The sequence below is a fragment of the Bufo bufo genome, chromosome 1, assembly GCF_905171765.1.
Source record: "Bufo bufo chromosome 1, aBufBuf1.1, whole genome shotgun sequence".
NCBI lineage: Eukaryota > Metazoa > Chordata > Amphibia > Anura > Bufonidae > Bufo > Bufo bufo.
Window position 1 is genome coordinate 142,860,796 of NC_053389.1, and position 14,961 is coordinate 142,875,756.

General features: G+C 41.0%; 1 protein-coding gene across 1 annotated transcript in view; it reads left to right on the forward strand.

Moving 5' to 3' along the window:
• Positions 1-10,824, forward strand: part of TRIM28 (tripartite motif containing 28) — a 52,730-nt gene extending 41,906 nt beyond the window's left edge. The window contains exons 7-17 of the mRNA XM_040430078.1: positions 85-231; positions 922-1,036; positions 1,293-1,459; positions 1,538-1,562; positions 1,654-1,696; positions 3,403-3,598; positions 4,560-4,852; positions 5,282-5,381; positions 5,472-5,546; positions 6,263-6,397; positions 8,967-10,824. Of these exons, the coding sequence (XP_040286012.1) occupies positions 85-231; positions 922-1,036; positions 1,293-1,459; positions 1,538-1,562; positions 1,654-1,696; positions 3,403-3,598; positions 4,560-4,852; positions 5,282-5,381; positions 5,472-5,546; positions 6,263-6,397; positions 8,967-9,179 (1,509 nt within the window). The 3' untranslated portion in view covers positions 9,180-10,824. The remainder of the gene's footprint in view (positions 1-84; positions 232-921; positions 1,037-1,292; positions 1,460-1,537; positions 1,563-1,653; positions 1,697-3,402; positions 3,599-4,559; positions 4,853-5,281; positions 5,382-5,471; positions 5,547-6,262; positions 6,398-8,966) is intronic.
• Positions 10,825-14,961: the final 4,137 nt, after the last annotated feature.

Sequence of the window (14,961 nt, forward strand, 5' to 3'; positions counted from 1 at the left end):
TTTCAAGTGGATAATGGAACTTCGATTTGCTTTGCATGGAGTTTTTTTTTCTTTAGTTCCAAACTTTTTATTTTGTATTTTTAGAAAGTCACAGAAGGACAGCAGGATAAATTGGAGAAACAGCACTGGAATATGAATAAACTTCAGAAGCACCAGGAACACATTCTCCGTTTTGCCACCTGGGCTTTGGAGAGTGATAACAATACAGCCTTGCTGCTTTCTAAGAAATTGGTACAGTTAGACTTCTTTAAAATGCTTACTGTTCTGGTTACTTTTGTCCTTATACCCTTAAAGAGGTGTCACTACAAAATGCAATGCGATCTGTAAGCAGCATGTTATAGAACAGGTGAAGCTGCTCAGATTGAGATATAGATTTGTGGAAAGTGATTCTGTGAAACCTGGAATCTATACATTTCTTCATTGCTTTTTCCACCTCCTGTGAAGAGTTATCTGTATAAGAGGGGCAGGGGTTTGTATGTGTGCATAGAGAGAGCTGTACTCAAAAATAAATCCTAGCACTTTCTACCTTTATCGTTCCCATGATCCTGTTGTCTCGTATTACATATAAAACTGAAATATATGTAAATCTATGTCCCGCTAGCTTGGCCATGCCCACTTCTACTCGCTGTCCTGTGGCAAGCTGTAAGACAACAGGCTGGAGCAGGGTCCTCCCTGCTATGTCCAGTCTCCAGTAGGGCAAAGATCAAACACCCCCACCCCCTTGTTCACTCTCCAGGCGATGATGGAGTAGATGGGAGACATTCCTTTATTCTATGCAAGATTTCTAGATGTTTTTGGTCAGGATCACACAGAATGATGGCTAAATGCCTTCAGTGTCTACATAGCCTCAAAAATAAGGTTACCTGATAGAATGTGAGGAGACAATTTTTTTATTTATTTTTTCCTTTTTTCCCCACTTAGATTTATTTCCAGCTGCACCGTGCTCTGAAAGTGGTTGTGGATGCTGTAGAGCCACTGGGAGACTTAAGATTCCAGTGGGATGCTGATACCTGGACAAAGCATGCAGAGTTTTTTGGTGAGTTGCCTCCTGCTAATGGGAGCATTCTTGTTTACCTCCAGATGTAAAGGAGTATCATGAAAGAAAGTATGTTAGAAAGGTGCCGAACTTTTTGTACACCGAGTAGGTTTCCACTACCATAACTGTTTGTCTAACTGGATAAAAACGTTAGTAATGGAAGCTCCTCTGTCTGGGTGCTCACAGCCATAACCTGTTTTGGTGCATTCATTGTAGTAAAATGGTGATTTCTAGTAACAGCATTTTCCTCTATCAGGTAAAATTGTCTCTGATAAAACTGGGGTTGTTTCATCGACTGCAACTCAGTCATTGAACTCGTCTCAAGTACTGACGCCACTCACCAACTTTAATCCAATGGTGCAGAATAGAGCAAGACCTGGGGGTTCTCAAGGCAGAGCAGGTGGCCCTGGGAGCTTCATGCAGGTCTGTTTGTGGTTCACTTTGTAATGACTGTTCATACGTTAATTATTGTAGAATCTAACTCGTCTGTGTTCTTTACAGTCTATGGATGACTATGATGGAACAGGTATGTATCTCTGAAATACCAGTAAGATTTTAAACCTCTGCTTTGGGAGGATGTATATAACGTTTTTTTCTTTTTTTTTCTCCCCATCCAGAGGGTGAATCATCTGGTTTAGATGCCGTAGGCGGACAGAAAAGGTATGGATGCGCTTGTGAAATGTGTGTGTATATATTAGATCCATGAAAAATGTCTGGCAGCAATCCCTTGTATCTTTAGAGGTGCAGGGTTCCTGCGGTAATCCCTCGATTTAGGACGGTAAATAGATAATGAAAGTCCGCAGCACTCCTTAAAAGATGAAATGTGCTCTTTATTCACACGTCAAGTGACAACGTTTCGCTTCTCTCACAGAACCTTTCTCCAATCAGGTGAAACATAGTGCCAGTATAAATACATAGTAAGGTTGTTATTAATTAACCAATACAAAAGCGTGCACTCCTTTATAGGGATGTTACAATTCATAGATTTACACCACATATCAAAGTGAATAGGGACTACAAGACGTCCAAACTTATATGCTATAACATTATAGCTGTGATATTGATTACAAACATTCCATAGTCATAGTGCATGTAATAAAGTGCATGGTGCATTAAAACTATCTTGCTGGGAGATTATGGAGTGAATCAGGAGGATGGCGTCTTAGCTCGCGGAGATACGCGCTGGTTCTGCGCGCCTATGCCTCGCCACTGCGCATGTGTCAACCCTTACCTCTCCTATTAGGCGGTACATAACTGCTGTACGTCACCAAGGGCGGAGACCAAATGACCGCAGCGTCGGCACGCTCAGCGGCGCTCATCACGTGCACGCGAGCCTGTCGTCACTGCTACCAACAATGCTTCACTTGCCTTTTCCACCATTTTACATAAGGGCATTCTTTTGGGCAATGTATGTCTGTCATCCTTTTTGTTTCCACCACTTTCTATACAACCAATCTCCAGACCAGCAGGGCAAATTCCTAATTATTCGCTTAAATCATACAATACATAAAATCACATTGTGGCATAATTAATCTGTTTAACTTCCACTGGATCCACCTAATACAGCATTCTGGACACACAGACATAAGCAATAGAGGAAGGGGCACTAACCCACCATCCCCCCCCAGTTACCCTAAACTCAACATTTAGACCTTTTAGGTTTCAATGAATCTAAACAAAAAATCCAGCTGAGCTCATTTTTCTTTAGTATAGTTAACCTATCACCCCCTCTTTCTAACGGGTTTTACATGATCTACAAATCATGAATCTCAACTCATTTTCTTTGATTTTTTTTCCCCACAAAGTGTTTTGACACCGGCAAGTCTTTTCTTTTGTTTCTAATGGATTGTCTGTGATTGCTGGTTTTCAGGTCACATGTAGTTTCCCCTACATAAAGCATATGGCATGGACACCAAAGTACATATATTACCCATGCTGAATCGCATGTAAGGTAGTATTTGATATTAAAAGTTTCTCCTGTGTCCGGATGCGTGAATACCGATCCCTTGTGCATCAGTTTACAATTCACGCATCCCAAACATGGGAAATGTTTCAAAAATGTTTGCCTCAACTGGCCTTTTTCAGGCAATCTTGAATGTACCACTTTCTCTAACATTCCCTGCTTTTATATGCCATCATAGGAGGGTCTCTAAAGGCTGCTATTGGAGTGCTGTGGACTTTCATTATCTAGAATATATATATATATATATATATATATATATATATATATATATATATATATATATATAATTTTTTTTTTAAATATATATATTTTTTTTATGCAGGGGATTGTTTTGTGGTGGCTATTCATCGTTTTTTTTTTTTTTTTTTCCTCGTTTATCATATATAATTTTTTTTCCTTGAAGGGGACGTAGTTCGGAGGGTGGTGATGTAAATGAATTATTGAAGAAGGTTCCTCGTGTGAGTTTAGAACGTTTGGATGTGGATCTTAACCCTGATACTCAGCCGCCAGTCTTTAAAGTTTTCCCCGGAAACACCAATGAAGACTATAATTTAATTGTGATCGAGAGAGGAAATAATGGTGGAGAGCCTGTTGTCAAAGTAAGTCCCTGTTTTGAGTACAATGCTTCCACTAACATTTTATAAACTGAACGTACATTGTGTTCTTTGGTTCAAAAGTCAAAAACTGTTTGTATTGTATTGCCTTACATCAGACAATCTGAATTTTGATAGGGAGTGGGTTCAGTATCGGGCCCTATTCGGACAGTTTCCCAGGGGAGTTGTTTTTTGTGAGCCTTTGTGTAAGGCCTATTGCACACGACCGTATGGCTTTTTCAGTGTTTTGCGGTCCGTTTTTTCACGGATCCGTTCCATTTTTTGTTTCAGTTTCTGTTCCGTTTTTCCGTATGGTATATACAGTATACAGTAATTACATTGATAAAATCGGGCTGGGCATAACATTTTCAATAGATGGTACCGCAAAAAACGGAACGGAAACGGAAGACATACAGATGCATTTCCGTATGTGTTCCGTTTTTTTGCGGACCCATTGACTTGAATGGAGCCACGGAATGTGATTTGCGGGCAATAATAGGACATGTTCTATGTTAGAACGGAAATGGAATGCATACGGAGTAAATTCTGTTTTTTTTTGCGAAACCATTGAAATGGTTCCGTATACGTAACGCAAAAAACGGCCGTGTGCAGGAGGCCTAAGGATCAGGTGTGAGCACTTCTCTTAACATTCCATGAGTTATACCTTTTTGTTTTCTAATCAATGTACTTGTATGAGGTTATGTATAAGTTTTTTTGCAGGATAGTTTTTAATGCACCATTTTGGGAACATATAATTGATTAAAGCCAGCTGTTTAAACCCCCATTATTTAAGTCTGTAAAAAGGCATGTTAGTGGTCACGAAAGGGTTAACCAAAGTGAACAAAAAAGTGTGGATGCCCAAAATGGCTAACTCCTTGGGATGCGTGCTGGATCCACTCTTGTGCCGAGTCTTGCTTTCTAGCCATTTTCATTACCACTAAAAATCTTCTTGTTGGCTTAACTCCAGGAGGAAGCCATGGAAACGGGCATCAGTATTCCCACAGTTGAATCTGGTGAGGAAAAACCTTACGTGCGGCCTGACGGTTTGCCAGAAAACTTGACGCCTGCAGGTCACCCACCAAGCACCACCAGTGGTGATGCTGCTGCCGAATTCCAAGGCTCCAGTACCGCTGCGGTTCCAGAAGCTGTAACTGGTGCTTGTAAGGTGTGCCAAAAGGAAGGAGCACTGCTTTCATGCAACCAGTGCAAGAGCACTTTCCACCGTGACTGCCATCTGCCAGCGATCATTGAAAATATAAGGTACTTAAATACAGAACATACTTATGGAGATTATTTTTCAGGACTGACTAGGAGCCCCTAGACACAAATTTGCCCAGATATTCTCTCCCACTCATATAGGGAAAGGGATAAAACAAGTCTAAAAAAAATGCCAGTTTATTAAAAGAAAATCACTAATTAGAAATAAATGCCACTAGCCAAAAATACTTCTGCATTTTATAGTTTCCATAAACTTTTAGCAAATATCTGAAGCTGACATTTTTTAAGTAAAACTTGCTGGTTCACAAATGCCACTTAAATGTAAAGTGTGGACGTCTACTTGTGCCGTAATCTTCCTTGTTACCTAGCTGTTCATTAATAGTTTTTAATATCTGTCAGAGATGGTTGAGTATCTGCAATAAATGAAGTGCAAGCTGTTTGTCTATATTAACACCCCTTTTAATTTTTAAGTGGAGATTGGAAGTGTATGCTATGCCTGGAAATATCCAAGGATGAGCAAAGTGAAGTGGCTTCAGATGATGCCACCAGCCTCTCAGCCATCGAGCAGAAGGTTTGGAAGATGATTTAGCTTTCACTGTGTGACCTTTGCTTCACATGCCTGAGCCTTCATTACTATAGATTACATCTGTCTGTTTTCTAGAAATGTGAGCGTGTGTTGCTAGAACTGCTTTGCCATGAACCTTGTCGGCCCTTCCACAGACTATCTGCTAGTGGGGTAAGTGTCGTCTTTAAAATACTTTTAAGGAAGGTGTCTAGTTTGTATAATAGAAAAACCATGCTATGTTAATGGTCTGCTCCTTTAGCTTTAGAGGTTGAACAACTTTCTAATATACATCTTTTTTTTAAATTTTGCTAGCAGGCCTTTATTATATCCATACAGTATACTCTCCCTAAAGAAGAAGAAAAAATGCTACTGCCTATTTTAGCCCTGTAAAATGCATCCATAGAGCTGGATGGGACTAAACGTGTCAGTCATGTGACCTGGCTTTCAGCGAACTGCCTACTGAATGTCAGGGGTTTTATGATGAGCATCACATGAATACGTTACACAGGACTGATACATGGGCTATACAACTCCACTGCATAAAGGGGGCAACAGCCACTCTATCATTACTTTTCCTACTTCCGTTGCCAGCCTATCACCTTGATTGACAAGGCCAGACGAGATGAATATGTAGCAACTCCACTGGGCTCTGATCAGCTGCTGTGGCATTCTTGTAAAGGCTTCCAGGCCTGTTGTAGTGAGCTGCACTAAAACATACAACTTGCCATTCAAAATAAAGGCCCCATAAGGCTGTATGAACTGAAAATTGTTGTCTTGGAAGGGAGCAGGAAAAAAAAAACAAGACACAAAGTAAAATTGGCCCGGTCCTTCAGGGGTTAAGAGGGAGATGGGAATTGTGATTTTATAGGCTTTGTCTTTTGCTTTAGGATGGAGACCCAATGATCGACTTGACACTCATCCGAGCCAAGCTACAACAGAAGTTGTCACCTTTTTATGCCTCCCCTGATGACTTTGTGTGTGACGTCTGGATGATGTTTAGGAACGTCAGTAAGTTTGCAGAGGTGAGATGTGCTCTTTGTAATCTTTCAAACAGTTAAATATCCCGAATGTAATGGTTACTGGTGATGGTCTGACTGCTGGGACCTCCACCAACTGCTTGGTGAGGAGGAGTTAGAATGGAGTGCTGCTGAGGGAACATGGTGCGCGCTGAGGGAACATGGTGCGCGCTGAGAGCAGCTTGTGCCATGTTCTGTGATATAGGCTGCGCCTAGTATCGGTAACCTGAAAATCCCGGTATCAAATCGATACCGGTACAAAAGTATTGATTGGGCATCAATTTGATACCAGATGCAACCCTACTATGTACAGAGTAGAATGAATTGACTATAACTGGCATCCATCTACAGGACAGCACAGTAACTATTAAATGTCGTAACTGCATGTAAATTTAAAAAGAAAAATGTGATAAAAGGTGATTTAAAAGATTAGGTAAACAAAACTAAACTCCCAATCCTAAGTGGCCTTTTCTGCTAGTGAATCGTGGTATTTAGTTCTTGTTTATCCATTGAACTGTGACTTTATTTAGTAAGCATACCCTTGCTCATGGCTCTAAAGCCTTTTCCCTGGACAAACTCAAACGCCCGTGTCCCCTTTAACCAACTACAATACAGTGTTTTTCAATCTCGTCGACTATCCAGCCAATTCATTTAGGGACTGGAGTTAAATGTGGCTCAGTCTCAAGACAGGCAATATGGAGACTATAAATCGCACATTCCTCCCATCACATTGCCCAGTTTAAGACTGGAGCCAATAAACCATCAGGTGGTTATCAAATAGTTGATGCACTGCAGCCTGGTCATGTTTTGACCATGGACATTTCAGGATGTTCTCCAATGGGAACTTCATGCTGCAGCATATTCCCCTTTATAGGCATATAGTGTACATCAGAAATACTGTGCGGTATACATTTTTGCACAATATTCAGCCCCATGTAAGGTCATACAAGGTATCGGGGCATTTACACTTTTTCATTGCTGATTTCTCCTATAACTACCCCATAATATTTAGCAAGGGTATGAGCCTCACTGTAAAGCCCATGCTGGGGTCCGCAATGCACGGGCTCTGCGATCCTTCCATTTCGCAAAAAGAGAGAACTTTTATTTTTTTTCTGCGGTGCGGAAGCAAAAAACGGCTCCCCAGAAAGCACTCTGTGCTGTTCTGCGGACTTGCAGACCCATTGAAATGAATGGGTCCTCATCCGTGATGCGGAATGGCCACGTAACTGTGCCATTCCATTGCGGGTCCGCAATACGGTAATGGGCATCACATGATTGTGTGAACGAGCCCTAAAGCAGATCTTTGTGCTAAGATCCAGCATCTGGTGCAGATTTTCCACGATCACTAGCAGCAGAGCAGGAAGTGGAATTGCAGCTTCCTGATCTGTGTTTTCAGGATGCAGAGTGATACAATGATTGTATGAAGTCTTTATGGTGAACGTCCTTGCAGGGTTGTGTGGGCCACCTTGGACGTACATAGAAAATGGTTGTCTGCAAGTGGTTAAAAGGCTGTTGGCAGTTCTCACCCCTGAAGTATTCTGTGACCTTTTGCAGCTAACCCATTGTTTTAAGTGACTGCTATAATGTCCATCGAGAAAACCGGTAGAGCAGTCACTGAAGGGCAGAGTGGGATGTGTTGGAGAACCTTGGCTGCAGAAGGCCCACAGTATTTCTCAATTAAATGGGTTGTTTTACTTCAACTAATAATACCTTTTATTAGGGATCGACCGATTATCGGTTTGGCCGATATTATCGGCCGATATTGAGGATTTTGAACTAAGGGGGCTAAAAGTTAGTAAAAAAAAAACACAAAATATTAAGTATAAATGAAAAAGATTTATAAAAAAAAAAAATACACATTAACAATAAACAAAAAATACACATTAACAATAAACATATAAATTTTCAGCAGATTTGTGTAGGAATTTTTTTTTTTCTCAAAAATGAAAATTCCCAGAATATCGGTATAAATTATCGGCCTGAAAGTTCACAAATTATCGGTATCGGCCCTAAAAAATCAATATCGGTCGATCCCTACCTTTTATCATGTAGACAGTTAATACAAGGCACTCAATGTATTGTGATTGTCCATGTGGCCTCCTTTGCTGGCTTGATTCATTTTTCCATCACATTATACACCGCTCACATCCAGGGGTTATGACCACCCTGCAGTCCAGCAGCAGTGGACATGCTTGCACACTATAGGAAAAGGCGCCATCCTCTGGTGGCCGGTGCATCTGCTAGGACATTCCCTTGGGTATGTTTTTTAATTGCTGTTTCCAATATCCTAGCAGTCAGCAGTGTGGCCAAAACTGCCATCAGGATCCCTTTTTAAAATCACTGTTGGTGTCTAACTTTGGGTTGTTTACATAGTGCAGATGTTTTCTGCAGTGCTTCAAGTCACCATTCACATCTGCTCTCAGTAGGGCTGTCTAATACCCACTTTCATATATACATATTGATAGGATTTACACAAATCCAGTTAACCTGAAGTGTAGGAGGGAACTGGAGAACATAGTTTTGACTCTGACTAAGGGCAACGTCTGCATAACACTCTTTGTTTTTATACTTGTAGGATAAAGCGGTGGTCCAGTCGATCATTGAGCTTCAGGCTTTCTTTGAAGCAAGGCTCAGTCTTCTGTTTGGTGATCGCAAATTTTCATGCCTCCTGGGAGAAGCCGGACGAGATGACGAACCGCATAGTGAAAGTGCGACTCAAAGAAGTTCCCCTGTGAGCACAACCAGCGACAGCGTATCTTCTGTTAAAAATGGTGCTGAACAGATTTAACAATCTGTCTGGATACATCCACTTCTGGCCCGTTTTTTCCTTTATTTTTTTCTTTTTTTTTCTTCAATATGTGACATGCGCATGTCTAGTTTCAAAGAAGGTGACAACTGCGCAAATGACTGGAAAATTCTATAGCCCTTCCCCCTCTCTTCCATAGATGAACCCTAGATTCAAGGAACGGTGGATGACCCTGACAGGCCTGTAATGTAGAGTTAGTAAGCTCTTATCTGTCTCATTCACACAGCGTGTATCAAATCTGAGTCTTTGTTTCTATAACTGCTCCTAATGCATTTCCCGTTGTCAAACAATTGTTCTCACATGAAAAGGTCACAAATCACGTCAATGTTGGTGAGGCCCCAAGATATTGGTCTACGCCTAGCTGGGAAACAGGACTGGCATGTAACACTCTTCCTCCTCTTCCTCCCGTGTAGTGTATGGATTCTGTGGGGTTGGCCAGGATGAGCCTTGCTACAGCCTACTAGTTTGTGTTCTCTGCTCTTCCAGTACATGAATTTTTATCCTTACATACATGGCAGCCTAGTCTAGGACCAAATGTTTCTCTGCTGCCTTTAACCCTATGTTGTGCTCCCCCAAGCAGAGTTGCTTTAGATTTGCCTGTGTTAATACAGCACTGATTGGCCTCCTTTTACCAATACAATCATATTGCTGGCACGGTTTTTATTTGGGTGAGTTTACAGAACGTGTTACCTGTTACACAACCAGTATGGAATCCTGTATTGCAGGCTCACGACCAGAATGCAAATGCAAAATGCTGCCAAGTATTGGTAGGACTCATTACAAGGAAACTCCCACGTCTACTTGCCCTCTAGGTGTCGGATTCAAGTTTGGAAGTTGTACTGTGTAGAGCTTGGTGCCATCTATATTGTCATAGAATCCCAACCCCGTCCCCCTTCTATATTTCCTTAATCACTTGGATTAAATAGAATAAAGTCTGCATTGAAGTCGTATGGTTTTATGCTTTTTGTTTTTCATTAACTCCTGAAAGAAAACCTGGATACTTGGGTTCTTGAGTGTTATATTCTTTTCTTTTTTTTTCTTTTTTTTTTCTTGAAACTTTTCAGAAACTGCTTTCAGAATGTAAAATCAAAGTTTTTATTTTACAAAATACTCACTAATTATGTAGTTTGATGCTGTACACTGCTCTTAGTGATGTTGAATGTCTTTAGAAGAGCGATGTGACCCGTCAGTTCTTTGTGGCCATTCTGAATGGCACTGATGCCCGTAACAAGTTCTCCAATGAACGCAGGACACTTCAGGATTAGAATCCACTGAGGATATGTTGGACAGATCTGAGCTGATCTATTATACTGTTATTCCCTGTTTGACATCTGCCCCTCCCCCAGTATTACTGTTGTAGCCTTTTAACACCTGTCTACTCATTAGCCGATGTCCTGTTTGCCTTGATATTAATGGAGATGCTGGTGAGAACATTTTGTAAGAGCAGTAAACCTTTAAGAAGACTTTTTGTTTTATTTTTTATGAAATAAAGCTTAAACACTTACACGCTTGTATTCGTACTACAGACTTGGCATTTATTCTAGTTCTGATTTATTACTAATACCTGGCTAAATATGGCTGTATATTTTAGAATGCTTCATGTGAAATAAACATTTGGTGCATTGGTTTCCTGAAGGAAATGCTTGTTCTGTTACTTCTGTCCTCAAGTAAATAGACACAAGAAGACCCTGGTTCATAATGGTTACAGTGGTCCTAGGAAACTGGTCTTTCTTGGAAGGAAAAAAAACAATTGCAATAGAATACAAGAATAAAGTGAACCTTAAGCCTTTATAAATCTGTTAATTTCTTATAGGCTTACTATTTAGACAGGTGGCACAGATTTTCATGATGTCCTCTGCTGGAACCCCCCACAATCAACTCTAATATCCAAATCAACCTGGTAACAGAAGAAATTAAGTATTGTACAGTTCTTATTGAAATGGCCTATCTGTGTAATGTACAGATGGACCTGGTACTTCAGAGACATTTAACTACTGTTCTAAGCTCCAGCTACTCAAGCGGGTAATCTAACACTAAATGTTTAGGTAGTGCAGCATGCATTTAAATTTTGTAATTTATTTTCTATTACAATAGATATAGGCTCCAGTTTTTTCATTATAATGGTGCCCTGTGGTGAATCTTTATAGTAATATGTTCTCCTACTGAAATAAACGAGGTGGTCACCCATATTCTGTTCCATCAGCTGCCACCAGCCATATCTACTGTTACGCGCTGTCTGTTTCAGGAAGAGAGCTGCAGCAAAAAGGAAATGTCTTATTAAGCTGCCAGTGTGGTGAGTTTTTGACCACAGAATTGTACATCAAAATGCCTGAATTGAGCCGTATTTCAGACTCCTCCACAGCAGCATGATACTACCGGGAGAGTTACCTGCCTCCCTATGGACAGGAAACAACTTGGGAGATCTTTAAATAGCCCTTTACCTGCTCCAGTTTTCTGTCACTCTAGGATATCATGGAGGTTCTCCTGTAGGTAGGTAGGAGGTACCTATCTGCTAGTATGACACCCGGCTTCCTTCTCCCTGGATGGTTTGATCAGAGGCAGATGAGATTCTCAGTGGGCTCGAGGTCTCCAGTAAGGTTGCTTCCAGATCAGTCAATGCCTCCTAGGCAACAAGCTGTTTAAAAGAGGGAAATCCTGGCAGCGTCTCCTCAGGCAGCAGGATGTCTGGACCCAGTGAATCGGACACCATGTGTCTGCAGACCCAGCAAAAGCCCTCAGCCTGGTAAGTTCTCCCCTGTATTTTGTGACTTTGTACTACTCACTGGAGGTGAAAAAGATTTTAATACACCACGAGGTGGTGGGATTCCTCTTAGTATTTGCTACCTCCTGATTGTGTTTTTTGGTATGCCCTTAGGTCAGGGATGCTCAAACAGCTGAAGGATCTCAGCCAGCACATCAGGAAATGTTCCATTTGCAAGAAAGGCCTGCCTCCTATCTGAAGAGTCTCCATCTTTATTAAACAATATCAGAACTATAATCAAGGAAGAAGTGAGCAGCGCAGTGGATGGTAAAATGGCGTCCATGTGTCAAAACTTCCACCTCTACTACTGTGATGTCTACTCCTGAAATAGATCTTCATGAGGAGGATGATTTTGATGAAGGGGAATTAGTCTCGGGTTCTGACTCAGATTCCTCAGAAGATATGACAGGTCGTTCCCTTTGCTCTATTGAGGAAACTGATGCTCTCCTTAAAACTATCAGAGCAACCTTGAGGAGTCCAAGCAGCCTAAAACAGTACAGGATTTAATGTTTAAAGGATTGAAAAGAAAGTGTTCATTCTCCATTCTAATACTTATAAAAAAGATAGGTGGACCCACAGGAAAAAACAGGTCTCCAGAAGAAATTCATTTATTTTATTTTTTTTTCTCAACAGGATACCATCCTCTGGGGTAAATGCTCTAAGGTGAATGCATCTGTGGCAAATATAACTGGAAAAAAAAAACTGCCCTCCCCTTTTGAGGATGTAGGTCTTAAGGTTCCAATGGACAAAAAAAACGTGAAGCCCTACTTAAAAGATCCTGGGAAGCTTCTATGGCCATATGTAGACCAAGTGTAGTGGCCACTTTTACTGTGGGATTTATGTCCATCTGGATTAGTCAGATAGAAGAACATCTAGGGGCAGGAACTCAGAGAGGATATAATTGCATCCTTGCCTATGTTAAAACAGGCAGCAAACTTCCTGGCAGACGCGGTAAAATTAGCTGCAAGATCTGCAGCTCTCCAATGCCACTAGGAGAGCGGTATGGTTAAGGTCATGGTCAGGTGACCGCTTAAAAGAATAAGTTGTGTGGCATCCCTTTGAGAGGGGGATAGGCTGTTTGGGTCAGTTCTTGACAATATTTTGGAGAAGGCTTCTGATAGAAAAAGGATTTCCATCAGAATCAAAATTTTTTTCAATCCGAGACAAAGTTTTGGCTCTTCAAAAAGAGGAAGGCAGGATCCGAAAAAATTTTTTTCCGGGAGATGGCAGATAAGGGGCAAAGGTTTCCTTTTTAACCTGGGAAATTTCTCTCAAAAACCAAATAACAATGATGCCAGAAGTTTGGGAGGAAGATTAAAAAAATGTCCTTCCCTCCTGGGATAGAATCTCCAGAGCCCCATGGGTGATGGATGTTATAGTCAGGACTAAAGTTAGAATTCTCTTCCCATCGACCAAGTGTTTTTGTATAAACAGGGAGGTGAAAGGAGAGGATCAGTTAGCCCTATTTAACTGACTATACTTCAAAAAGAAGCTATTGCTCCTGTCCTGCTGGAAGAAGGAACGGGATTCTATTCCCCAATTTAAAAACAAAAAAACATGGCTCTCACATGGCAATTCTAAATTTTGAAGGGTCTGAATCGACATATTCAGTACCAACTGTTCAAAATTGAGACTGAAATCCACAATAAATCTTCTAGGGAAAGACTTCTATATGGCAACTCTAGGTCTCACTGATGCGTATTGTCACATTCCAATATGCAGCAGTCACCACAAGTATCTTAGGTTTGCGGTCCAAATGGGAGGTAAGGTATCCCACTTTCAGTTCCAGGTCCTTCCTTTCGGTCTAATATCGGCATCCAGAGTTTTTACGAAAAGAGATATTGGTTATCCCTTATCTGGACAATTTCCTCATAGCTTCAGACTAAGATCACTTAGAAATCATTTGGCGGGATCTGGAAAAATTAGGATGGTTAATAAATCAAGAAAAATCTTTCTAGGAGTATTACTAGACTCTCTTTAGAATTGTTTCTTCTAGAAGAAAAACAGGTAAGAATGATCCAGTAAGTATCTGTACTTCGGAAAATAAAAGCGTCTATTCGAGTCCTAATGAGGGTGCTGGGCCTCATGTCCTCGGCAATCCCAGCAGTAAATTGGGCCCAAGCACACTCCAGAGTCCTACAAACCTTCATGTTACAGAGCTGGGACAAGAGCAGGTTCTCTTTAGGGAAGGTGAGATTCCTCATCAGGTGAGAGTTTCACTAATATGGTGGCTGTACAGAAAACCTTTCTGAGGGGGTTTCTTGGCATCAAGAGAACCCCATAAAACGGGGGGGGGGGGCGGCTCATTCAGATATTCAGTTGTACAAGGAAGATGGTGTCAAGGAAGTAAGTCAAGCCTCCCCCAATCTAAAAGCTGTTGGCAGTATGGAACGCTCTGAATGCTCTACAGTCAGAAGTAAAAATCTTGTCAGACAATGTCATTAAAGTCACCTTAAACGAGGTACAAGAAGCATATCCTTGGCAAAAGTCTCAAGAAAAATCTTAAACTGGGCATTGTTTCCTGCCCCCCAGGGAGGCGGGGTAACCCTCCTGGTAGTACCGTGCCACTGTGGAGGCTAGAGGAAAATCAAATAAGTAATTTGTCATCTTTCTTGTTATGTATTTATTTATTTTTTTACCATTTTTTTTTTTTTGCGTGCGAGCTGTGACCGCCAAGTGCTTTTCAGTGCGTACCTGCCTGATCAGCACCTGCGGATTATTTTGGCAGATTTTCTTTGCCAATTTTTCATATTTTTTGTGGTTAAAAAAGAACTAGTAGTTAGGGCTTTATATAAAAATTATATATGAGAGTTCTATTATATATTTCATCACTGCTTGAAAAAGGTTCCAGTGTGCGAACCGAAATGTATTTTTGGTGAATAAACGCTTACGTTTTTACGGAAGGAAGTGCCTTGGATTTATATTGCTTTTTGAAGCCCGGATTGCTTCATCGGCCGCTGGCACCCGCCATCACATATTAGTGTTGTGCCGTTCACAGTTGCT